General features: G+C 42.1%; 2 protein-coding genes across 9 annotated transcripts in view; both read right to left on the minus strand.

Moving 5' to 3' along the window:
• Positions 1-509: 509 nt before the first annotated feature.
• si:dkey-205h13.2 lies at positions 510-5,686 on the minus strand. The gene is made up of 11 exons (XM_037104389.1): positions 4,668-5,686; positions 4,412-4,442; positions 4,271-4,300; positions 3,997-4,168; positions 3,656-3,759; positions 3,402-3,573; positions 3,206-3,309; positions 2,560-2,740; positions 2,352-2,455; positions 2,057-2,228; positions 510-1,599 (listed from the first exon to the last, which is right to left on the minus strand). Exons 1-11 carry the CDS (start codon positions 4,680-4,682, stop codon positions 1,488-1,490), a joined length of 1,197 nt encoding a protein of 398 aa, XP_036960284.1. The 5' UTR covers positions 4,683-5,686; the 3' UTR covers positions 510-1,487.
• A 3,638-nt stretch (positions 5,687-9,324) lies between these two features.
• Positions 9,325-23,714, minus strand: part of hspg2 (heparan sulfate proteoglycan 2) — a 96,712-nt gene continuing 82,322 nt past the window's right edge. For 4 of the 8 annotated variants that reach the window (XM_037104102.1, XM_037104097.1, XM_037104103.1 and 1 more), the window contains 28 exons: positions 23,325-23,520; positions 22,979-23,158; positions 22,636-22,896; positions 22,343-22,505; positions 22,122-22,219; positions 21,767-22,033; positions 21,553-21,665; positions 21,306-21,453; positions 21,090-21,206; positions 20,866-20,883; positions 19,182-19,266; positions 18,956-19,100; positions 18,758-18,860; positions 18,563-18,672; positions 18,355-18,463; positions 17,521-17,619; positions 17,164-17,385; positions 16,743-16,987; positions 16,467-16,638; positions 16,224-16,346; positions 15,797-15,853; positions 14,260-14,335; positions 14,085-14,163; positions 13,639-13,686; positions 13,283-13,353; positions 13,088-13,171; positions 12,743-12,846; positions 9,325-12,171 (listed from right to left, as the gene is read on the minus strand). In XM_037104102.1, the coding sequence (XP_036959997.1) occupies positions 11,999-12,171; positions 12,743-12,846; positions 13,088-13,171; positions 13,283-13,353; positions 13,639-13,686; positions 14,085-14,163; positions 14,260-14,335; positions 15,797-15,853; positions 16,224-16,346; positions 16,467-16,638; positions 16,743-16,987; positions 17,164-17,385; positions 17,521-17,619; positions 18,355-18,463; positions 18,563-18,672; positions 18,758-18,860; positions 18,956-19,100; positions 19,182-19,266; positions 20,866-20,883; positions 21,090-21,206; positions 21,306-21,453; positions 21,553-21,665; positions 21,767-22,033; positions 22,122-22,219; positions 22,343-22,505; positions 22,636-22,896; positions 22,979-23,158; positions 23,325-23,520 (3,666 nt within the window). In that variant the 3' untranslated portion in view covers positions 9,325-11,998. The remainder of the gene's footprint in view (positions 12,172-12,742; positions 12,847-13,087; positions 13,172-13,282; positions 13,354-13,638; positions 13,687-14,084; positions 14,164-14,259; positions 14,336-15,796; positions 15,854-16,223; positions 16,347-16,466; positions 16,639-16,742; positions 16,988-17,163; positions 17,386-17,520; positions 17,620-18,354; positions 18,464-18,562; positions 18,673-18,757; positions 18,861-18,955; positions 19,101-19,181; positions 19,267-20,865; positions 20,884-21,089; positions 21,207-21,305; positions 21,454-21,552; positions 21,666-21,766; positions 22,034-22,121; positions 22,220-22,342; positions 22,506-22,635; positions 22,897-22,978; positions 23,159-23,324; positions 23,521-23,714) is intronic. The other 4 variants (XM_037104098.1, XM_037104100.1, XM_037104099.1 and 1 more) reach the window with 4 other exon arrangements.

The following is a 23,714-nucleotide window of genomic DNA, read 5'->3' on the forward strand; positions in this document are numbered from 1 at the left end:
TTTTCTTTTCTTCTTTTTATGTATGTTGGTTTGTTTGGTCAGCACCATCAGCCTTGAAATCATAACACTGTGTTTGGTTTCCAGGTATTGGGTGCATAATGAAGGAACATATTGGGGCCCCTCAACAAACTGTTGGGGAACATGTATGTGTCCACAATAAATTAAGAAGACTTGTGAAATCTAAATCTAAATCCAAGAAAAGACTAAGTAAATGCTAGTAACTGAAACACGGCCTGTGATTCCACATTTTGATAGAGTCTCTGCGGCTGTCAGCACAACCTACATGGAGTTTGTGTTTGATAATCAGTCATGATGATCACTTAATTTTATTTTAACCATGTTTTGTAGAGAGAGTAAAACTGTTGTGGCCCAGATATCAGTGGAATGACAGCACTCACACATGACTGATCTGCAGGAGAGAGGTTTATTTTGTCCACATGTAGAATCTCCTCTATGAATGAATCACATGACCCGATGCTTACAGTAACCACATTGTGTTGATACTCCGTTATTCAATGACATTTCAGATCTCTGAAGTATGCGGACACGCAGGCTGCTTCTCCTCCAGCCCACAGTAGATTCAAAGCTGTTGTTACTGGAGTGGTTTTGGGCTCTTTTGAAAGGTTAAAAGCAGTTTTTTTTCCCCAAAAAATACTGACTGAGTCATATATTTATTTTACCCTCACCTAAAGTGTGTCCTGCGAAAAATGATCCTGCAGGTGACCTTTAGCTGCCAACACGTGATTTTCTGAAGAAATATCCAGGCACCTGGTGAAAAATGCCATTTTACAACCTAAAACTACCCCTGCTTGACCATAACAAAGGCAAACACTTGATATAGCTCTTACTTCCTTATTTATATTAACTTTATTCATATCAAATATTCAGAAATAAGCACTTAGGTGAAAACACAGACTAAGAATGAATTGCATAAAACTACACAAACTTCAGCATCAAGTTTGTGGCTTTACAAATTGATCAGTACATGGTGCATTAATCATCTTAAGACTGGCTTGTAAGTGGCTCAGGAAGAAGAGAGAGTGAATCACTTGTCCACATGATCACTCATTGACTGTTGCAGGATCTAGGGAGGGCATATGAGCTCATATCTACTCAAGAAAGTCGTCAATCAAACGACTGCATGCATGTCAAGAAAATAGATGCTGCAACCCTATTTGTAATTAAACCAGACGTCCTGTTTTCTAAGAAAGATGGCTGGAGACTAAATATATGTATTAACTTTGTAAAGACATGAACACATGAAGACCCTGTTACAAGAAAATGCGTGTGTTTGCTCTCTTCTCCATGTCCCGAGGAGAGACTGGCACTTACTTGGAACGATATTAAATAGGTTCCACTAAATGAGAAATTTACAAGACAGCACACTGCACAGTAACAAACACTAAGAATGATACAGGTTGATGGTTTCACGTACTGACATCATGCATTAACAGTAAATCCTCGAAAACATGTTGACTGCTGAGTCTTCACACTGAGCAGAAAGCCAGTGGGCATGTAAATCGGACCTTGTAGTCCTGGCAGCGATTTCCACCGGGCTGCTCAGCGTTCACACAGGAGAAGCCACGAGCTGCGTCGTATCTGCAAAATATACAGCATGTAAACATTAAAGGGATGCTCCACCAATTTAATACATGAATGTCAGCTCACACATCATGGGGAAAACTACTGAGCTTGTGAAAACGTCAGTGCAATACTAAATAATTCGAGTACCATTTAAAGGAATAGTTCAACATTATTGGGAACAGTGTTGCAGCATTCTCCTAAACAAAGGAGGTTGGTGTGGACTTTAAAACACACGCAAAGCCCACAAACCCTGACAAAGTTTTTAATAGACAAGATTTACACCCTCGACGCGAGGCAGAGTTTGGGCTCCCTCTATGGACGTGGTGCAAGCTGACACTTATAGTTTTGCAGCTTTCAGTCCAGATTTCAGTTTTAAAGAGGGTAATAATGTCTGTCAGTGTCTGACCTCAGAGACACTTTGTTTGATATCACCGTATAACTCTTTAACGTTTGTGTCTGTCCTCACACTCACACTTGAAAGATGTCACCCGTCCGGTGCGCAGGGACACCGGACACCGTCATGGCTTCGATGGCCACAGGCTGGGAGCAGACCTGACCAGGATATAGCGTCTGCACCCGGAGGAGGGTCTCGTAGTCCCCCCGCCTTGTGGGGTCGTCCAAGTCGAACCAGCGTGTCCTGCAGCCTGTCAGTGAGAAAACTGTTAAATTTTGTTTTTCCTTTTTGTCATTTTAGACATCTCTGTATACCAGCTTAACAGGTTTACAAGATACAGTTGTAGCGAAATGATTCCTGTGTGAAAACTCACCCTGACAGAAATCTGAGGGACAGGTCAGTATCACCTGATAATCCTCACACTGCTTGCTCTTCTGTTTGCCATTGATGCATGCAAACCCAAAGGTGACATCGTAGCTGGGAAAACAAAAGAGCAGAATGAAGCACCCGTAGTGAAAGGTCATGTGACTGCCAAACAAAAGCCACATCGAACCTGCATGATGACATAATAATGTGTTTACGAGAGGAAAGTGTCTCCGGTGTGCTTGGCAGAGATTCCACTGGCCGTCTGGGCTTCGATGCTGATCGGGTTCCTGCAGACTTGACCCGGGAAAGTTTTCAGCAACTGAAGTATGGACTCCACATCGCCCTCCTCTGACGGGTTATCACCGTTCAGCCACCGTGTTCGACACTGATCCGACACTTACAGATGGATATGTGTTGGTTAAAAATTGATTTCAACAAAAAAGAGAATGTTTGAAAAGTACGAGAAGTATGAGAAGAGGAGCAACATTGTTCTTACCCCATATTTATATTAGCTTTTGTCCTTAAAACATTACGTTTGCTAGATAATTTGTTAATACATGTTTTTTTTAAAGCATTTTAATTGTTTGATAACTATTGATTGAAGTTTATTAGACAGTTACCATCTGTTAATGATTGTAGTTATAAAGTGTTACCCTGAAATTTAATTTGTGCTGTACTTGAATAAATACTTCACACTGCAAAAATAGAAAATATGTAAACTTCCTTTACACTTCTCCCAATGTAAACTGCATGTTTTTGTGAATATTTGGAAAATAAATGATGATATTACTTTCTTGGGAATCAGACAGCAAATTATTTTCACTTGAACATGTTCAGTTCAAAGGAAATGAAGATATTTACCTTGGCAGAATTCTTTCGGACAGGTAAATCTGACTTTGTAATCCTCACAGCTCCTGCTCCCCTGATCTGCGTTCGCACAGGCAAACCCATAGGTGGCATCGTAGCTGCATCAGAGAGGAGAGAAAGGTGATGAGAGGAAGCCAAACATCCCCTCCTCCTCTTCTTCATGTGATCAGCCCGACGCTGTTAAACTCACTTTAAGAAGGTGTCAGAGGTGTTGGAGGCGGGCTCCCCAGAGACGGTCTGGACCTCGATGGCCATCGGCTGCTGGCAGATTTCTCCCGGGTATATTTTTTGGAGGTCACTGAGGACCTCGTAGTCTCCGTTTCTTGTTGGGTCGTCGTGATCAAACCAACGAGTCTTGCACTCTGAGGGATCAAGAGAAACCCACATTCGAAATCTCAACTCTCTGAGTGTGTGTCATGTTGTGTTATGATTGGTTATACATACCTGAGCAGAACTGTCCGCTGCAGGTGAACTTGACCTTGTAGTCTTCACACTGTCCTATTTTCTGCTCTGAGTTGAGGCATAAAAGGCCCTCTGATGCACTGTGACTGCAAAATATGAGCATCCCATCCTATTACACCATAAATAGAATCTAATCAATCTACAATGTCTGAAATATAAGTATGTTTTATACCTTAAAGTCATTGAGTACAATGAGCATTTTTCAGTGGTAAAACATGATGATTAGACTCGAGGAAATGAAACAGTTTTTGAATCAGACTTTGTGTCGCATCATCAATCATCGATCATAGCTTCATGAAGTACTGTGAAAGTGTCGTCTTTACGTGTGGAAGGTGTTCCTCGTGTACTGAGACTTGACTCCAGAAACCGTCTGAGCTTCCATGTCCACAGGGTTCGAGCAGATCCTCGTCCGATGTTTCCTCCTCAAGTCGCTCAAGAGCTCCGAGTCTCCTGCGCTGGAAACATCCCCCTCATCAAACCAGGCTGTCGTACAGGCTGCAGAGAGGGAGGGTCAACCTTAACAATGTGCTTTATTTTTTTGTTAATTCATCATTTCTCAAAAGATTCAGGCAATAATAATTATAATGTCGATCTTACTTTCCAGTGCAGTGGCAAATAACTGAAGGTCTGGAAAAAGAAAACGTCTTTGATCAGTTAAAAATGTTGTTTTTTGTTTTTCACATATAATTGTTTGTATGAAAAAAAAAAGAAATCAGTCTATAATTTTTATTATATTACCTGATGCCAGAAGACACCAAACTGCAAAGCTCTAAAAAAACAAAGTTCAAGAGAAAACAAACAACCAATTGAATAATATATCATAAAACATACATTTATTCTGATCATTAATGTGGAATATCATGTCTATATTATGGTATGTTCTTTGTTTTTTTTATGTTTCAGGACAAAGTAAGTTTGTATCAATGAGAAGAAATGACATGCATGGATGAAATTAGTTAAATAAAAAGTATAAAGAAGTCTAAAATCAAATTACCTGTAAGACCAGCATGATTTCTTTATCCAGTAATCCTCAGGAGAGACAATACAAACATCCACTCAAGTTCCTCATTCAAGCTGAAATACAACGAATGTTTCTCACGAAGTTCATGTGAAGAGGAGTCTGTTGATGGAGGGTGATGTGTGTGATCATCCTGTGGCGTATCAATATCTCTGTGTTGCTGCTCCTCCCACAGAGGCCGAGCCTCACAGTGCTCCTCAGTTATCACTTACAGGTAATCGAGGAGTTAGCACGACCACAAACCCACTGTTGCTCCAATTGTTCATGTTTTTTCATCAAAATGTGCCATACTTTCAGTTTTTATTTGAGGAGAAATTGTCATTTGTTTCAAAAGCTTCCATGTCATTTCATTCATTGACTCGAAATCAGTGGCCAAATGGTTAAATGAGACACGCCCCTCTTTATGGGGTTAAAGTGCTTTTTTTATTTTCCCTGATGATGACCCAAACCCAAAACACTGCTGCAGGCATGTTTTAAGTCATTGCAAGAATTCTAGTTTAAAGTCATTAAAAATGAACTGAAAAGTATCAACATTAAGTGAGGAAGTACATGTGTTGACATTCTGTCTTTTCAGAGGCATCTATGTATTGTGTTGTAGAGATATCTACTTAAGTTAGCATGCTAACCATCAAGCCCCTGGCCAGTGTGAACCTCAGAAGGTGATTGTTCAATAATTAACACCAGCAACTCTCCCCTGGTGCTCTGAGCTCCAGTTAGCAGTCAGCTAACATGACCGCTACCTGCACGGTTAATGAGCTTACTAGCTAAAGGTAGCTGCAGTTAGCGGCTGTTAGCAGTTTCTCTGGTGATACACTGCCTCTTTATTTGTTTGCAGTATGAATTCATCACGTGGCCAGTTCTTACGAATAATGCGAGCTCTGATGATAAGCTGATGGGCAAAAGGGGGCCAAAAACTAAATGAAGCGCCAACCAGGATTGCAAAAGCAAGAGGTGCAAATGAGGCGCAAACACGAAGCAGGAGTGACAAGAGAAAAACACAGGCTAACTGAGAGAGACTGGGAGAGAAGCACAGGCTTAAATATACAGGGACTAATTAACAAATGAAATGCAGGTGACCACACAGAGGGGGGATGAGACAAAAGGCAGGAAGTGGAAAGTCACAACAAGACACATGAGGACGGAATCTCCAAAATAAAACAACGGTTCCCCTTCATTCATGTCCGTCTTTAAAAACGATATTCAGGGTCTCATGTTTACTGGAGCAGTTTCTGCCTCCTGTAATCTCATTCCTCCGTCATCATGGCCATTATGTTAGAAGCACATTAGGTTATGCATTTAAAAATAGGTTATCCTACTTTGTTTTCATGATGTTCAGTGTCCGAAAAACATACTTGTATTATATTCCCCTCCTCAGTGGTATGTAGTGTTCAGGGAACGTGATACTTCCTTCTGTAAGTCTAGACTTCATCATGGTTTTTTGGGCGGGAGGATTTTATCACAATCCCTGAGGTTCAGAAAGAGAGAGAGAGAGAGACTTGACCACGCTCCTCCTCCTGTGTGACCTTGACAGCCATGTTTATGAATATCTAATATTTAAAGGTGCACTATGTAGATCTGATTGGTAGATTTCTAAGTCAGAGGAGAAAGATCTGCATTGACTGATTTTGTGAATGCCTGAACAAACTAAATAAACAAAATGTCCTTCAGTGATGACACAATTTCAGACTGTTCTACTTGGTTTATATGTGGCGGACCCTGCCACCTTTCTAGCTTCAAACAGTTTTCTGGGGGCCTTATTGTCCTCTTAGTACAGCTTGTTTACACAGTTTGTTTTATTGCCTTACTTGTATTGTAAATAATCAAATTCTTAGTTTGAATTTCTTCACCAAAAAAACTATGTGGTGCCCTTCAATCTATACAGTCACCTAATAGATTCATTCCCGTGTGCTAAAACAATAAAAATATAACCTATGAACCAAAAATAGACATATTTCCGGTGTCTGATACTCAACTTGAAGACTTGTGTCTCGCTGCCATTCACTGGAAAAGGTCAGAGTGTCACAGCCAGTCTGTCTTTATCTTCCTCTGGGATGGTTGTACTGTAACTTGCACAATGAGGGTTGAAAGCTTATCTCTGGAAAGTGACTATGGAGTGTGTATGGATAACAATTGAGGTGTTGACCAAATAGCGAAGCCCCGGGGTTCCTGCCATTAAATGTCACCTAGAGAAAGGCGTAAAATAACCCGGATCAGTGTAGAATAACTGCGACCTGCACGACGCTGTGACACAACACACCCAGAGGCAGGAGAGTGAAGCGTCTCTGACAAGAAGTGACCGCAGGGCTTCACTGTGATGGAGATTTGATATCAGGCAGCGTAACATGAATGATTCAGGTTTTCAGATTGTGTTTATTTGCAGTTATGTTGCTAAATGTTGGCAGCGTATCTCACGGGATCTTATTTCTGCTGTGAGGTTGATTTTGTAATGACACAGCATCCCAGACACACGAGGGAAACGTTAACACAGCTGTTAAAGAAAGGAGGTCAGAGAGATGATGGTGGTTCAGTCTGTCAAGTAAAGGTTTGCTTAATACCTGAATCAGACCCAGTGCTCCGATGCTTTCAGTCTAGAAATCAGCAGGTTCCTTAATTTAATATTAATGCATTTGAGGGGAATCATTGATAATTTACAACACAAATCCTGCAGATTCTTCCTTTAAGTTTAATAGTTTTTGAATTATTACCATGACATGTGGTTCATGTAGAAATGTCTGTGCAAGGGAAACCTTTAACTTACTTTATGAGAACATTTCAGAGCCTGTACTTTCTTACTTGAGATAAGAATCTGTTTTTATACAAGTATCTGTACTTCTACTTGAGTAATAAATGTGTGTTTTTCCACCTCTGCTGCACTTCCAGTTTAATTTGTTGGACTTGCGGGACACAGGTTACTAAATGACGGACCAAAAATCAGAGCAGTGGAGAACGTGATAGTCTGACTTTTACTCTCTGGTATGGGTGTAGCTATAGATTTGCTGGATCTTGCAACAGTCAAAAAAACATACAAACACAAGACACAACATGACAACAGGAGATGTTAGTTTTTAATATAATGAGACACTGAAACATCGACTAAAACCACACTAAGAGACTCTTTTTTTCATGGAAGCTTCCTAGTGATCTGCATCTAATAGTCTCTTGATAATTTAGTAATATAGGTGCAAATATAATTCAGAGTGAGGAATTTCTTTGACGTGTAATTGTGTGAATTGTTAATTCTGACGTATGACAGGTCTGTGAATCCACGTGTATACGATCAGGATCCGCTGTTTATGATGAAGTGACATTCTGTTACGTAAAGTCACAAAAGTTTGTCTGTGAGTGTGAAAACTAAGACACCACAAGCCCACCTGTCTCCTGAAAGAAAATCAGTTGTCATGTTTACGTACAGGTGTCGCCCCCTCTGGCTCTGAGGGGGGTCTCTGTGATCTGATTACACAACTGCAACCTGCTGACGGAGCTCACGTTGTTCATTTTGCTTCAGGATGAAGTGTCAACAGTCACTCAGGGATTCTTCAACTATAAACTTTTGTATTATTAAGTTATGTGTACCTCTTGTATAGAATAATCATAGTGTACATGACTGGCATTACTGTTGTTCAGCTGTTTTGTAAATAATTCAGTATTGACGATATAGTTTTTGGTAAAACTTTAACGTTACAACCCAAATAACGTGAGTAGTTACTAAGTTAAGGAGCGAGCGAGGCATTGATCAGGAAAGACCTGATAGTTAGAGCAAGTCCTCATCAGAACTATGGCCTTGTATATGTATATATATATATACATATATATATCTTGACTGTGAAAGCAGCTTATTATGATCCATATTTATGTTTCCCTGCAGTGATTATCACAGCAAGAAAGGAGGAGTTCAGGCAAAGAAGTATAAAGAGCGACGTGTCCACATTAGGAAGAGGTATGGAGATGGACGGGTGGGTCAAGACCACCGTTCATGTCCCGTATGAAAGTGGAGACTTATTTGTTCCTATTTGTAAGAAAAATACATTTTTGAGTCTCACTCGCACAAAATATAACCAACGGTTATTAAGAAATGAACTAGTTTGTGCCAGTCGGCGGCTGGTTCAGAGTAAATCAGGAGCAACTTGTGAAGAAAAGTTGCCAGTGTATCAGTTCAAAGATATTTATGGATGATTTATAAAAAAAAAAAACAGGATCTCGCAGTTTGTAGCAACTCATTGTGCTCGAATATATAGTCCTAAAATCATTGTTATCCAGGAATCAGTCATTAGTGCTTAATTCCTCATTCGTTCATTAGTAATTACTCACCTTTCGTTAACCTACTTACCGGCACTGCTTCATAAGATGCACCTTGTATTCTTCCATTGCCGAGGTAATTTAACTTATAAATACAGTAGACTCTGTAAGATGAGAGTGCTGGAGCCATGGGACAGGTTTATTTAGAAACCTGATTTGGGTGTAGCCTCCACAGGGGAACATTCTTAATAGGCAGTGTAATCGGACCGTGTGCAGGGTTTACCTGCGACAATGGATCGTTTGGGAACAATGAAATGATTTGGTTTAAAAAAGAATTCTCCATCTGGAAATAAAAACATCCCAGCGGAGAGCAGAGCAAGAAAGAAAACTCACGAGATTACAAATAGCACATGAATTTTGTCTTTAATTAAGAAACACCAAGGGGCAGGGGGAGCGTCAGGTCGTCCTGACACGGACAATATTTCATCTGGTACAATTTCATTCATTTAACCGAGTTATTCGCTTTTATTTCTGCCGGTCAGAGATGAAACAGTAAAATGTAAAAAAAAAAAAAAAAGAAAAGAAATCTAAATAAAACTTTCCATCATTACTAAAAGTGCACCTTTCATGTTTTGCAATGGCGGTTTGTTGACAACTTTGCATCGGGCGTGAGTGTACAGTGTGTAAATGAAAATCCAGTTTAAGAGCAGGAGCACAACAAGGTGCGAACACACCATCGTTCTCTGCTTCAGTGTCCTCAACGTGGACCTGCTTCCATGTTCATAACACATGAAACATGAGGATAGCTTTCTGTGGAATTACAAAACTATACTGGTTGCATTTGGAGTCTAAGACTTTTTTTTTTATTGAGTGAATAATAAGACCAGTTTCCAACCGTCTCACCAGGCACTTCCAGTCCAGGCACATATCAAACCTTTGCTGGAACTTCGTTGATGATTTCTGAAGACCTTACCAGGAGGGGTGGTAGGTGGGTGGGTGGGGGGACCGTATTCAAACATGAAGGGGTAAAAACAAAAGGGGGGGATGTGGGAGGCAATACACAATAACCAGAGGAGAGAGAGTAGCAAGCTTCTGTTGATTGCTCTAAAACGGCAGAATAAAGCCTCGAAAGAAAATACACAAGAGCGATGAAAAAAAAAGAGGAAAACAAAAAACAAAAAAAAACATAGAATAAATAAAAATGAAGCAACTCTAAGAGAAAGGATAGTGCTCATTTTTAGGATATTAATACACATATTTTTTTTTAAGCTTACAAAAAAAGAAATGTGGAAAAAGTGATCGTGCCGTTGTGGTTTTTCGTGTGTTTCTTTTTTTTCTTTCTTTTTGGAGTAAAGGTGGGGCGAGCATGCTTTTATCAGAGCGACACGACGTGGTCACAGCACCTGCAGGAGTTTTTCCACTGCACGACCAACAAACACTGTCCTGACTGAGTCCTACTGCTGCTGTTCGATGAGTCTCCCTCTGCAGAGAAAACAACCCACAGAGCCACAGAGCCTTCAGAGTTTTATAGCTTACCGAATGGTCACTAAAGCTACCAAACCTGAAAATTAAGTAACATCTTGAGGCAGTTCTGGGTTGACCCTCCTGAGGAAATTGGATAATGACACACACACACACACACACACACACTCACACACACACAAACACACACCTGAATCCATACTGGGGCTGAAAGAAGAGCATCCGATAAGAAATGGAAGCATGACCAACAGATTTACAAGCATACACACACACACACACACGCATTCTTAACTGATAGAGATATCTACCTGACTGGCAGATAGTTTGTTTGTTTACACATAAAACATTATCTTCAACGACCACACATAAAAAACAAAACAAAATTACACCCCTTTTTTCAGTTCACTGTTTTTTTTTTGAGATCTACTCAATCAGATAAGGCTGCGAAGGCAACAGATCATGCCGTATTCTTATAAAATCAACCTCAAATGCCATGCATATCGACAACATGTGACACTGGCGTGTTACTGCTTCAGATTCATCTTCTAAGTCATTTTCTACGTGTGACAGACAGGAAACCGTATGACTATGTGCTGTATCTTCATGTCTGACTGTAGCACCAAGGTTTCTTTTCTTTTTCATGATGAAAAAAAGAAAAAAGAACGACGACAGACACAGAAGACACAACAGCGCCTGTGAACGACCTGTGGAGCAAAAAAAAAATACAAAAAAAAAACAGCCGAGCCGAAAGCGGCGGCACGTGGAACATTTAGCGGTTGTTCGTTTTGTATCTGACGACCTGAGTTGTGTGTACTGAAGCTGCATGTGACCGTGACCGCGTGTGCTCCTCTCCCATCAATTTTTGTTTGGTTTTTTTTGCAAAAAGAACTGCAAGCATGCTCGCGCGCAACAAAAAAAAAAAGAAGGTTCCTCTACAGAAGTGAAGAAAGAAAGGCCTAAACATCTTCAAGTATTAATACAGTTAGGCCTATAAAAAGCCCTGGACACACAGTATTAGAACCCAGAATAAACTCTAGGAAAAGTTGAAGAGCAGTTATGGTTAGTTTGCATGTTTTCCCCCACAAATATAATATATATATATATTCATATGTATATAAATAAAAATTCAGTGCTGTAAAAACATCTCCAACTCCATAGGATCTGACCCATCGTAGAAGGCCTAATATGTTTAACTCTTACTCTTCTCATGGCTAAAACTACTGCTGGAAGTATGTAAACTGTATTGGTTCTCCGGTGTTAATAGTCCTTCATTGAGAATACAACACTGAAGAAGAGAAGACTTGTTAATATCATTTTTTCTGTTTCTTTTTTTTGGTTTTACTGCACACAGAGAAACATCATATCCTGTTGTGTCATCTTGCTTTTGTTTTTTTGTTTTTTTGGTAGCAGCAAAGCACCAAGTTTGTGTCAGCCTCTTTGTGTGTACGTCTCTCTGTGTGAGTCTGCTGTGCGTGTGTGTGTGTGTGTGTTTGTGTGTGTATGACATCACTCCATAGTCTCTGTGTGTGTGTGTGTGTGTGTGTAGGTGTGTGTGTTCGTGTTATGCGCTTTCATGTGTGCACTGCGATCTATGAGGAGCACGGCTGCACGTTGATGCCGTGGGCTGCGTGGGCTTGCAGGTCGATGGCCTGGGCCGGCTGCTGTCCCGGCCGGGCGTTCATCAGCGTCAGGTTCCTCACGCAGCCCGTCATTCCCGCCGAAAACTTCCCTCCCGTCATGGTGACCATATCTGGGGCACCACCTGTCACAGGACAAAACACACATAATAAGCAACCAGTTAAAAAAAAAAAAAACACTCTTTGGAGATCTGGACCTAGAAAACGGTTTTGAGGAAATGTTATTCTGTGATAAGTTTATTGACCAGATAAATCAGACAGATCAAATAAAAGGTAAAATGTGGAACATTAGTGTCCCTTTTGAGAGAACTGTGTTGATTGCTAATTAAACTGAAAACACTGGAAACAAACTCACTTAACCACCTTCTGTGTTCAGTGAAGAAAAAAAAGACATGCACATGAAGATAATGTCATTAATTTAGAAAGATCAGTGTAGCTAGCTTGATTTGTTAGCATTTAAAAGATGTAGCTGCTGTTGTAAAAGGTTATAAAGTGACTCAACAGCAGTGTGCAGCAGTGGTTTTATGAAGAAAGATGCTAGTTTGCTAAAACGGAGTGTTTCACCACCTGCATTTTCATCTAAATTAGCCAGACGCACAGTCCTCTGAAGACCAAAAAACTATGACTTATTAAATTAACTAACTAAATAAAACTACACTAACTACACTAATCTTGCCACACTTTCAGCCTGCTCACCCAGGTATATACTGCCTTTGGTGTTGACCATGACTTTTCTGCCCTTAGACTGTCCATGAAGCGCAGCTCCTCCATCAACCTGGATGTATCCATCTTTTCCAGTTCTGCGAGAAAAGGAGAAAGGTGAGGAACAGCGGACACCGAACAGGCAGAGGGGTAATATAACAATAACAAAACTACCTTCATCGTCAGAATCCTGGCTAAAGTTTTACCAACCAAAACACTGCAATTACTTTCAGACACACCTGTCATTAAGACTTTAATGGTATGCAAGAACTTCTAATGCTTACTTTGTGAATTTACATACAGTGTGAGACCCAGAGACTACAAGATATCTAATCATACCTGACTGCTGTGATCTTATGCCATCTCCCGTCGTTTATGGACTTCCGGGACAGGATCTCTGCCTCTCCGCTGCCCAACTGGTAACTGATTATCATACAAATCATCTGTGTTACTACAACATTTATACAAGGTTGAAAATAATAACAATACTCATCCAGATGCCAAAAGAAGTACGGGGTTAAAAAGCTGAGTCACCTAAAAACAAGGTGTCCGTTCTGGAGACCGAGGCTGATGAAGTCCTGGCCTTTGCCGTGTGCTCCAAGTTCCTGAAAGTAAATGTGTTTAGTCGGCGGAGGAAAAAGATGTGACTGAAAAACACACTGAACCACCGACCGGTCGCCATGTGGTAATTTTCCACATCAAGTGTTATAATAGCAAACATGAGGCGATGCATACAGATCGCTGTCAACAGAAGTCACGCACATACCTCACATTTCACATCACCTCCAGAAAAATACAACTTAATGGTTCAATATACATATTTGCATGGAAAGCACACGTTATGAAAACATGCCAAATACATAAGGAGTGTCTTGTGTTTGAGTGGATACCTTTTTACTAGCATGCACCTTTCGCAAATTGCGTGCACCACTGGTCTCCTGAGGAAAATGGAGGGCGAGTTAGAGAAGCAACATGCATTTATTTAGTGGTGTCAGATAGAGCCGGGCTGGCAGCCAACATGCCCGACGATGTTACAGCCTCAGTGGCACGAGTATGAATTAAGACAGTGTGATGATGAATGCTGCTCAACAGCCAATGAAACGCTGAAATCAAAGAAAATGCAGTTTCGTGTCAGTGATGTATTATCAGTGACGAGTGTTACGAGAACATCAATGATTGTCACTTTTTTACAGATGAGGTAATGGTGATGATTAAGAGGGCTGAAGTGCAGCAGCAAAGTTATGGTGAGGATGGAAAAAAAGGTGGAAGGGAAGGATGTGAGTGTCAGGATTAAACCGTGGCTCATTCCACAATCAGGACCAGGACCAGGACTCACCACTCCCTGCCACAGGATCAGGCCCTCCGAGGAGTCGGTGTTGATCTCCAGCTCAATGGTCTCTGGCGAGTCATGTGCACTGAAACAGAAAAAATAACAAATTGCACCCTCGATGGATCGTTACATCATGAACTCCTAAGAAGTCAAACAGCATGGAAGAGCAAACTCAAGTTACCTTCTTGGGAAGATGGATTTAGGAAGGGCAATGTATCCATCGTTGTGGAAATGAGCTGCATACTGGTAGGGCGAATCTACAAGAAGTGTAGAAAAAAAAAACAAATCAGAAAGACGTTTGAATAATAGCGAGGCTGCCGTGAGCTTTACTCCCCACTGTTATGGTGCCCTCCAGTGTTGAAAGCATGGAAGAAACCCTGTTAATACAGGCTTGTTAGATGGAACAGTGGAAAGAAATCACCCAGAAAAGGTTTTTGTTGGTGTTGAAAACTTAAACATTTTGTTATAATAAGACATTATTTTTCCTACCTATGAAAAGCTGAGTTCATAAACGATAAAACATACGTATGCTCAGTTAAATACCACCAGAGGGTTTGCTGCTGCAGCCTGACTGCTCTTCTATGAATCACATTGTGGCTTATGTAAGTTAATGTTAGCAGACTTGAAGAGATGAATTCAATAAATACAGTCTTGACTTCTGTTTTTACTTGATACAAAAATCTGTGACATGCTAAAACTAAACGTAGCGTTAGCACAACGGATGAAAGATTGTCTGCAAACTGACTCAGTAATCTCAGTTACAGTTAACATGTTAACTTGAGGATATGATGGATATGTCTGCACATCTCTAGTGTTTTATGCTTAAGTTGTAACGTTTGTTCTAGAGTTACAGTTGTTAATGCTACTGTTGGCTCACAACTGTATATTTCCTTTTATCTAACAATAAGGAGTGGACAGCCCAAATGTCTGGCGATACGCTGCCCCCAAAGCTGATTTGAGTAATACAATTTCAAAACAACATACATCTTGAGTACAACCGAACAAGACTCCATGATGCAAAAACGTACAACAAATCTCAACAACACATGAGCGCGTTTTTTGCCATTCCTCACACACACACACACATTCCCCTTCGCCATCTCTGACCTTTCACTGAGATCAGACCAAACTCGCCATGGGTCCATGCACAAATACCACATAAAGTACAGCATATGCTTGAAAGACATCTCAACTCTCCCACACACCACCACTGTGCTTTCAACAGAAGTTGAAGCTGAAGTTGTTAGTGACAGCGTATTTAATGGTCCGACAGTTTCAGAGAGAAAAAACAAGTGTACTTTTCGTGTGTTTTCTTGTTTTGTACAGGACAGGCATTCTTCAAGGAGACAGAAACAGGATTTTATGTTGTGAGTAGCCGTCTTACAGGCACTGACACGATGGTAGAGGAAAAACAAAAACAAGGGGAATTCCACATTTCAAAAAGGTCCAAAAACATGGAGCACAAATCAGCAGATGTCCCGACTAAAGTCTAACATCCGTCTACCTTTTGATATAGATGCAGAATTCCCCTCTCCCAACTTTCCAGTGGGGATGAGAGCCTCGGTTGAGTGCAGGTTTGTTTTTTTTATGCGCGAACATGTGTTAGGTGATAGACAATCTCAGGTTGAGCTTGGAAGGGACACGGGGCCCCATCGAGCTCAGACGGGCCCCTGTTAGTCACGGTCGGGTCAGGCAGGCTGAGTATTGAGATACTGTACCATTTGCCTCGCTAGCTTCCACATTCCGCAGGGCCTCCGGGAAGCTGGAGACGTGGCCTGTGTGCGCAGGATATAGCCACGAGAGTGCAGGGGTAAGAAAAAATACGTAATCACTCAGGGTTAGACCCTCCCAGCATGCAGTGCAACGCTGGGAGTGAACTGTCTGATGTTAGGAGGGCTTCCCACTGTGGGGAATGTGGGTCACATGGGCTCGTTTTCTGTCTGTATGTTGAGCCTTTCTGCTTTGATTATAAATATCTTTGTCCATACGATACATTAAGTGACATTCAAAACTGCTTTTGCTTCCAAAATTGTATGCTTATATTCAACAATGCAATCAAACCATTTCCCACCACATGTTTTTGCTCTTTCTGGCTTTGATTTGATGTAATACTTGGTGTGACTGGCCATGTAGTGGCTCACTTACTTTCTTCACAGTTCAGGCCCGTGTAGCTGGGCGAGCACACACACTGGCCGTCGACGCAGCTGCCGCCGTTCTGACACTGAAGGTCGCTCTGGCACGCGTCTTTAATCACCTCACAACGCTCACCTGCAGGGTCATGGGGTGAAAGGTTAAGTGTCAAGCTCGCACCAAAGGCTGGGCGAGTTCATAGGGTTCAGTATATAATATAATAATACGTGGAAAATGAGTTCAGGCATGAGCGCTAACCTTCAGATCCGTCCTTACAGAGGCACTGGTACTCATATTCACCATGCGACATGCAGAGACCGCCGTTCAGGCAGGGCCGGCGGTCGCAGGGGCTGTTGTCCACGCACTTGCGGATGGATCTGCTTTCTGTGAAGCTGTAGGACAGATCCACCTTCTTGTTGTTGATGGAAACCTGAGCAGGCGATTGCAGACAAGTTTAAGCCACCACATAGAGGAAAATATCGATTTGCTTTTGTTGTGTTTCTTCAGAGAGAGAGAGAAAGAGGAAAAGCTCACCTCTCCTATACACCCCTTGAACATTTCGCTGACGTTTGCAGGCTTAGGCAGGAGTTCCATGTTGGGGACTCCTCCCAGGTACATGGGGGTGTGGATGTTGAGGCCCTGGGCTTTTCCTGGGGACGTCTTCCTCTCCACTGGGCCCTGGTCCACCCTCAGGTGGCCGGCCCTCTTGTTTCGCTCAGCCACGACTCTGTGCCACTGGCCCAGAGTGACGGGCTCTGGACTGCGAAGGATGGCCTGGCCTGAAAACCAAAAAAAACAAACACAGAGATTTAATTTATACCTTTTTTGCAGCTCTCTCAGTGTTAACCTGAGCCTTTCTTACACATGATATTACTTAAAACACATACAGTAACTAAAGTAGCTGTATATACATGATTCATTCTGAAACCATAATGGATTTGTGGGGATACTTCACCTGTGCCCAGTTCATATCTGAACTCTACAACTCCCTCCACCATGGAGATGGCCACAAAGTCCTCCACCTTCATTTTCTTCCCTCCACAGAAGAACATCAGGCCGTCTCTTTCCAGGGGCTTGAACTCCACCTCGACACGCAGGTCGTCATGGATGTTGGTGAGGGGAGGATACGCTATGTACGACTCGTCACCATCAAACAGCGGAGTGGTCACCAATTCACCTGGAGGAAGTGAGTGGAGAGGAAAATGGATTAACAGATAGAATTTCTTCTTCAGGATCATTCATTACATATTGATACAAATATTGCATGTCTTCCTTAAAATATTGTGGCGACTAGAGTAGCTTCCCGTCTTACCGTCCATGCATTTGTTTCCAAACTTGCCCAGATGGCAGCGGCAGTCGTAGCCCAGGCCGTTAGGCCGGTTGATGCAAGTGGCGTCCGGTCCGCAGGCCTCTGTGGGAGTTCAGGTTACAAACAGAAACAAAAAATAATTATTTTACAAATTTAATTATTCAGTGTGTCTTCAGGTATCAAACACAGAAATCAAAGACATTTCTGAGATTATATTTAACCAAATTTAGGAATGATTCTTTTTGACAAATTATGAAGGAATACAGTTATTAGAGTGAGGTAAAGTAGCGACTTTACATTTTGCCAAAAGGTAAATGCAAATTCACAGTCATGAGTTACATAGTAGGTTTAAAGATGTTAGACAAATGTGGACTTTCACACAGCAAAGCTTGATTCATTTTGATGAGAGAAATTTAAAAAAAGGATAAATTAAATATTTTGAAATGGCTTTTTTTTGGCAATTCAATTAGATTTTTGGCCTCATATTCATGAGACGGAATTTAAAGGGTCATTTTACAAATTAAAGTGTGTTTACAGGTCTTTAGTTAGTGTAAAGCCTTTTACGGTTCCAGCAGAAGCTGCTTGTAATCTGATAAACTCCCTCCAGTGATGTCACTCAGCATCATTGTTGCATTGTGGGCGCCAGGTTTTTGAACAAAGGAAGAAGAATTTAAAAAAAAGGTGTGGACAGCTTTAGAAAAAAAAGAAAAAAGAAAGCCCGCAGAAACCCTGTTATTTAATTATAAAAGCATTAATAAAATTGCTTTGTTATTGATGCAACTGATTTAATAGCAACATCCAGGGTGATGTATTTGAGTGAGCAGGTGGAGCTCGTACCTGAGTGGCAGTGCAGCGACGAGTGGTGCTGGCAGTTGCTGCCTGTGAATCCTCTGGGGCAGCTGCACTTATACAAGCTGGCGTCTGAGTCCTCGCAAGCCCCTCCGTTCTGAATAACAACCGGAAAAATATTAACTGGCTATTAAAGAATTACACACAATCCAAATATTATATATACATTACATTACAGTGGGTGGATGCAACTGACCTGGCACGGTTGGTCCTTGCAGGTGGGGCAGTTTGTGACCCCAGTGGAGCTGCGGTCGAGGTCTTTGAAGATGACTTCATCGCCTTGGATGATCAGCTGACGGATGCAGCCTGCAGAGCAGCAGTATCGAATAAATATAAAGCTTTTTCTCCATCCTAGACTTCGTGTCTTGGTGTAAACTAAGCGATGTCTTACCAACAAAACCAGTCTTAATGCCAGCAGTTTTGGCGAGGGCTGTGTAGTTGGGGTAACCGCCCACATGCAGCTCCTCATTGAGATCCAGGCCCTGGAACTTGCCCTGAGGAAAGGAATTGCACACGTATTGAACATATTACTGACGTAACTAAACTGAAATGCACATGTGAAAGTAGTAGCTAACATTGACAGAAGTACCTGTGAGCTGCCGTTGATGGGCTCCCCTCCATCCACGATGATGTAGCCCAAGGTGTGGTTGCGATACAGCTCGACCGTGTGGAACTCCCCCAGTTTGATGGGGTTGGGGTCGCGTATGGTGGCCATGCCGGATCCCACGTCAAACCTGAGTCAGCATCACATGTGATTAAACAACAAGATCATCGTGCTGTGACTCTTAAAGTTATGAGAGAGAGTTTAAACCGACCTGAACTCCAAGCGGCCGCCCACAAGTCCCAGAGAGATGAAGTCTGCCCCTGTGGTCCTTCTCTGGCCGTTGTAGAGGATCATACCTGCGCCACGAAAACAAAATGAGTGAGTATAAGTAAAACCTTTATCCTCGAAGAATTTTCTACGATAATATCCATCTTAATAAGTCAATAAATCAAGCAATGTTATCTAAATAGGTGGAATCTTAGTGGAACAATATCATTAATTCGTTTAGTCTCAAAATATTACTTTTGCAACGTCCCGGAAATAATCGTCAAATCCCAAAGCTGGAATTTTTCATTAATGAAAACAAAGCTCTTAGATTTAACCTGAGACTGAGTGACTTGTTAGGATGGACATTGTTTTGCGATACACAAGCTCAACAACAGCTTTGAAAGCTGGATGGGGAAAGCAGCATGCCATGGTGAGGCAGGTTTACAGCCAACCAAAGCCAGGTTATAACCTTGTCGCGTCATCCGGGCGTCACTACCGAGTCCTCCTCCTTCTTCTGTCTCCACATGCCAGGAACACATGCTTTACATGAGCCACAGAGGGAAGTGGGGAACATGCCCTCTACCAAGTCTTATCTCTATCACGGGTGATGAAGAGGGGGAGTAGATTGCATAAATGTGCAACACAAACTTGACACATAATAGTTTGTATCACACATTTAAAACAGAAAGAGTCAAGCGTTTATCAAAACAGCATTAGCTGCCATTCACTATGAAGAATAAAAGTTGTGTTATTTATTCATTTTCACCAAATATCCTTCACCAACTTTGGCTATCTGTCTTTACTTTATTAATTAAAAATCACCAACAGAAACACATGTAGCTGTTGCATTATTTACTGTTTTAGCAACAAGTAGACTGGGATGTAAAAGAAGGGTAACACTTCATTTTACAGGTCATGAAATTTCATGGTAAGTAGGAAATAATTACCAAGAAACATATTTGAAATTGACCCCCAAATTACCACAATAGTTACCTCAAGATTTATTGAAACTGACCCTGTAGTTTTTAACAACAACATTCTGCTATTTTTTCAACAAGCAGTTAATAAATATCTGGTGTTATCTAACAGATTTACAGGAGAACTTACGACTGCTTTCTGCTTAAATTCTGCTCATCATTCATTTTAACTTCTGAACTTAACTGCTTAAGAGAGTTATTGCAGCTCAATATACAGATAGTCAACTGAAGTACATCTTTTACACACCTACTTTCACAACAATTAGTCAGTTGAGTGTTGATTGTGATTTGTATCTTTTGTTAATTAGACTTTTTGGCAGATAAAATTATCAAATAATGTAGGTATCATTTCCAATACATTTTGAGGTATTAATTTACAAATACTGTGGAAAAATAAATATCAAATACGTTACCGATAACCACCTGCTTACCATAAAATTTATGGCATTGTAAAATGGAGTGTAACCAAAAGTAGATTTGTAATCAAGCTACTACAGTGTTGTTGACTGACACTAAAGTGCTTTTGTGATCATGACCGAAAAAGCCTGTATGAAAACAAAGGCCATGCACCATCTCGCATCTCTTTCACAGCCTCTGAATAATCATCAGCTCTGAGCTGGATGCATCATGTGAAAGTCTGATGGAGCCAAAAAAGCAGAAGTGCCATCATTCACTCTTGAGTTCCTGTGGTTCTCAAGCACTGAGACTCACCGGCGTACAATATGAGACCTTCCCACCACGCAGGTGAGAGAGGGAGAGGTGAGGGAGAGAGGGGAGGGACAGAAGACGCAGTGAGATTATACATGAAGAAAAATATGACAAACATAGAACACAACATAGTACAGAAAGCATTAAGAGTCAACAGAGAAAACAAGTGTCAAATAATGAACTAGATCATTTAACAGTCAAGCTAATTTGAGGTTGTACTTCCTCACCATCAACATTATCCGGTCTGAAGTTGATCTTAATGCTGAAAGCCTTGTAGGCATTTTTGATGGTGGGCAGAGTGAGGTAGGACAGCGGCTCCTGGGCAAAGTACGGCATCACTCTCTCTGAAAAAGACCAATAATCTCATAGTAAGACACCTGTAAAGTTCAGAATCAAACGTTTTCTTTCATTTATCAGCAGCACTCTTCAGTCTGCAGACTAACCGTGAACCTGAAGCGTAGTAAAGGCTTCCACTTTCCCTTGTTTGTTAGAGGCGGTGCAGACGTACGTCCCAGAATCATCGTGGGTGACCCGAGGAACCGTCAGCACGTTGACGTCCTGGACACACTTCGGAGGAAGCTCGCCTTCCAGCTGAATACAGAAGCAGACGGAAACGAAATCAGCGTCATGAATAAAATCAGCATCAACAAACACTAACTAACAAACATTTATTGAAATGACCTCAGTTACCTTGGACCACTTTATGTCAGGTACAGGGTATCCTGAAGCCACGCAGGGAAGGACTGCGTCCGACCCAACTGTCACCTCCTTCGTCTCGGGCAGCGCAGCAATTTGAGGAAGGGCTGTGCAAACAGAAAGGATTTAAATGACGGTGGAAGGACAGATAATGGATAAGTGTATGTGTTTCTGTGCGTGTGATGTTTTATTTCTCTTGTGTACTCACACTGGACATTAAGGACCACCTGCGACTGGACCGAGCCTACGTCGTTGGTGGCCGTACAGCGGTACTGCCCTGCGTCGGCCTCCGTCACCTGCTCGATCTTCAGCATGCCGCCCTTCACCATGATATGAGCGGGAAGAGACCCACCGACTTTACTCCACTGAACCGTGGGCTCTGGGTCGCCAACGGCTTGGCACTCAAACTCCACAGAGTTGCCGATCATCACCGTCTGCACCGAGGTGCGCACGTTGATCATCACCTTCGGCAGGGCTGCGGTAAGTAAAATAACATAAAATGTGACTTTGGGCTCTGATGAAGCTGGGTATACACTCATGTGTATGCGGTGAACGCAACAGACCTTGGATGGTCAGCCTGGCGGTGTCCTGAGCCTGACCGTACACACCGCTGGCTCTGCAGATGTAAACACCTTCATTGCTCTGCTCAAGGTTCTCAATCCTGCAGAGAAACATTCAATTACATGAATGAAAACAAGCTATGGTTACGTTTTTACTTCACATATTATTAAATGTAACATATTCAAACATTCAAATCTTTTAACATGTGTTGTGTATGACTCACCTGAGCACACCGTCCTTGACGTGGTGGTTCAGTGGCAGGGCTCCTCCTTCCTTCAGCCACTCAATCTTGGTTTCTATACCACCTGCTGCTGAGCAGGTGAACTCTACAGCGCTGCCCTGAGCTTTAACTTCAACCTGGGGTGACACGCGCACTGCCAAGGGGGCTACAGAAAGGACGGATAGGGAGGGGAATTAGGTCATGCTGTGGTGTTTATGTGCTGCATGTCTGTCTTTTAGCTCCCATTTTGAGCTAATCATTATTAATAACATGTCAAACTTCCCCAGCAAACTTACATCTGACCGTGACTTTAGCGACCACTTCGCTGTTGCCCACTTTGTTGCTGGCCACACACTTGTAGCTGCCGGCATCCTCAGCGGTAGCCAGGTTGATCTGAAGATCACCTCCGCTAACCTCAGCCCTCGGGGGCAGGTTTCCATCCAGCTTGGTCCAGGTGTACGTCAGAGGAGGGGTGCCATGGGCCAGGCACTGCAGCCTGATCACCTCCCCGACCCGCACAGCCACGTCATCAGGCACAGAAGTGGCATAAGGAAGAGCTAGAGAAAGGAAAATAATGTTTTTCAGGGGGAAACTGAAACAAAATGAATGCAGTGAAATGGCACAATCCACAGTACTCACTCTCTACATCGAGCATGATGGTGACTTCAGTGGTGCCCATGTTGTTGGTGGCACTGCAGATGTATTCTCCAGAGTCTTGGCGGCCCACGTTGGGCAGCACCAGCGTGTTGTTCACCACCGTGTGTCTCCAGGGCAGAGGAGAGCGCAGCTTGGACCAGGTGATTATCGGGGATGGGAAACCTACAAAGGCAAATTAGAGAACAATATTTAAGTTATATGCTCAGGTATTTTTTTTTTCCATATTTCATTTTTGTAGCCTTCGCATACATGCCGCAGAAACACATAACATATTTAATTTTCCAAAGGAATTTCAGCTGTTTTAATCAGATTCTTTGGCCATCATTACCGTGAGCATCACAGCGCAGCACTGCATTCTGTCCCTCCACCACGATCATCAGCGGCTCGGGAACAGAGGCCCTGGGCACTGTGGGCACCTGAGAGCCTCCCTCGACCACAACCTCCACCCTGGTCTCAGTGGTGCCCTCGTTGTTGCGAGCCGTGCAGACATACGTACCGCTGTCTTCTGGTCGTGCAACCAGTATCTGCAAAATATGAAATAATCGATACATCTCAGCATAAAAAATGAAACACGATTTAAAAAAGGAGCAGAGCAAAGCTGATTTCAGACATCAGCTTCACTCTCGAAATCTTTAAATAGTAACACGTTTCTGGATACTGGACCTGTAATGGATAGCTTAAACTGTTCCCCAGACGCTGACGGTGTTATAAGATGTAT

The sequence above is a fragment of the Acanthopagrus latus genome, chromosome 7 (genome assembly GCF_904848185.1).
Source record: "Acanthopagrus latus isolate v.2019 chromosome 7, fAcaLat1.1, whole genome shotgun sequence".
NCBI lineage: Eukaryota > Metazoa > Chordata > Actinopteri > Spariformes > Sparidae > Acanthopagrus > Acanthopagrus latus.

Bases quoted from the DNA above. Each gene is read 5' to 3' on its own strand.
- si:dkey-205h13.2 (XM_037104389.1), bottom strand. The intron at 3,574-3,655 runs GTATGTATAACC...TTGATCCCTCAG, and splicing joins CAGCGGACAGTTCTGCTCAG to AGTGCAAGACTCGTTGGTTT. The intron at 2,741-3,205 runs GTAAATATCTTC...TCCATCTGTAAG, and splicing joins TCCGAAAGAATTCTGCCAAG to TGTCGGATCAGTGTCGAACA.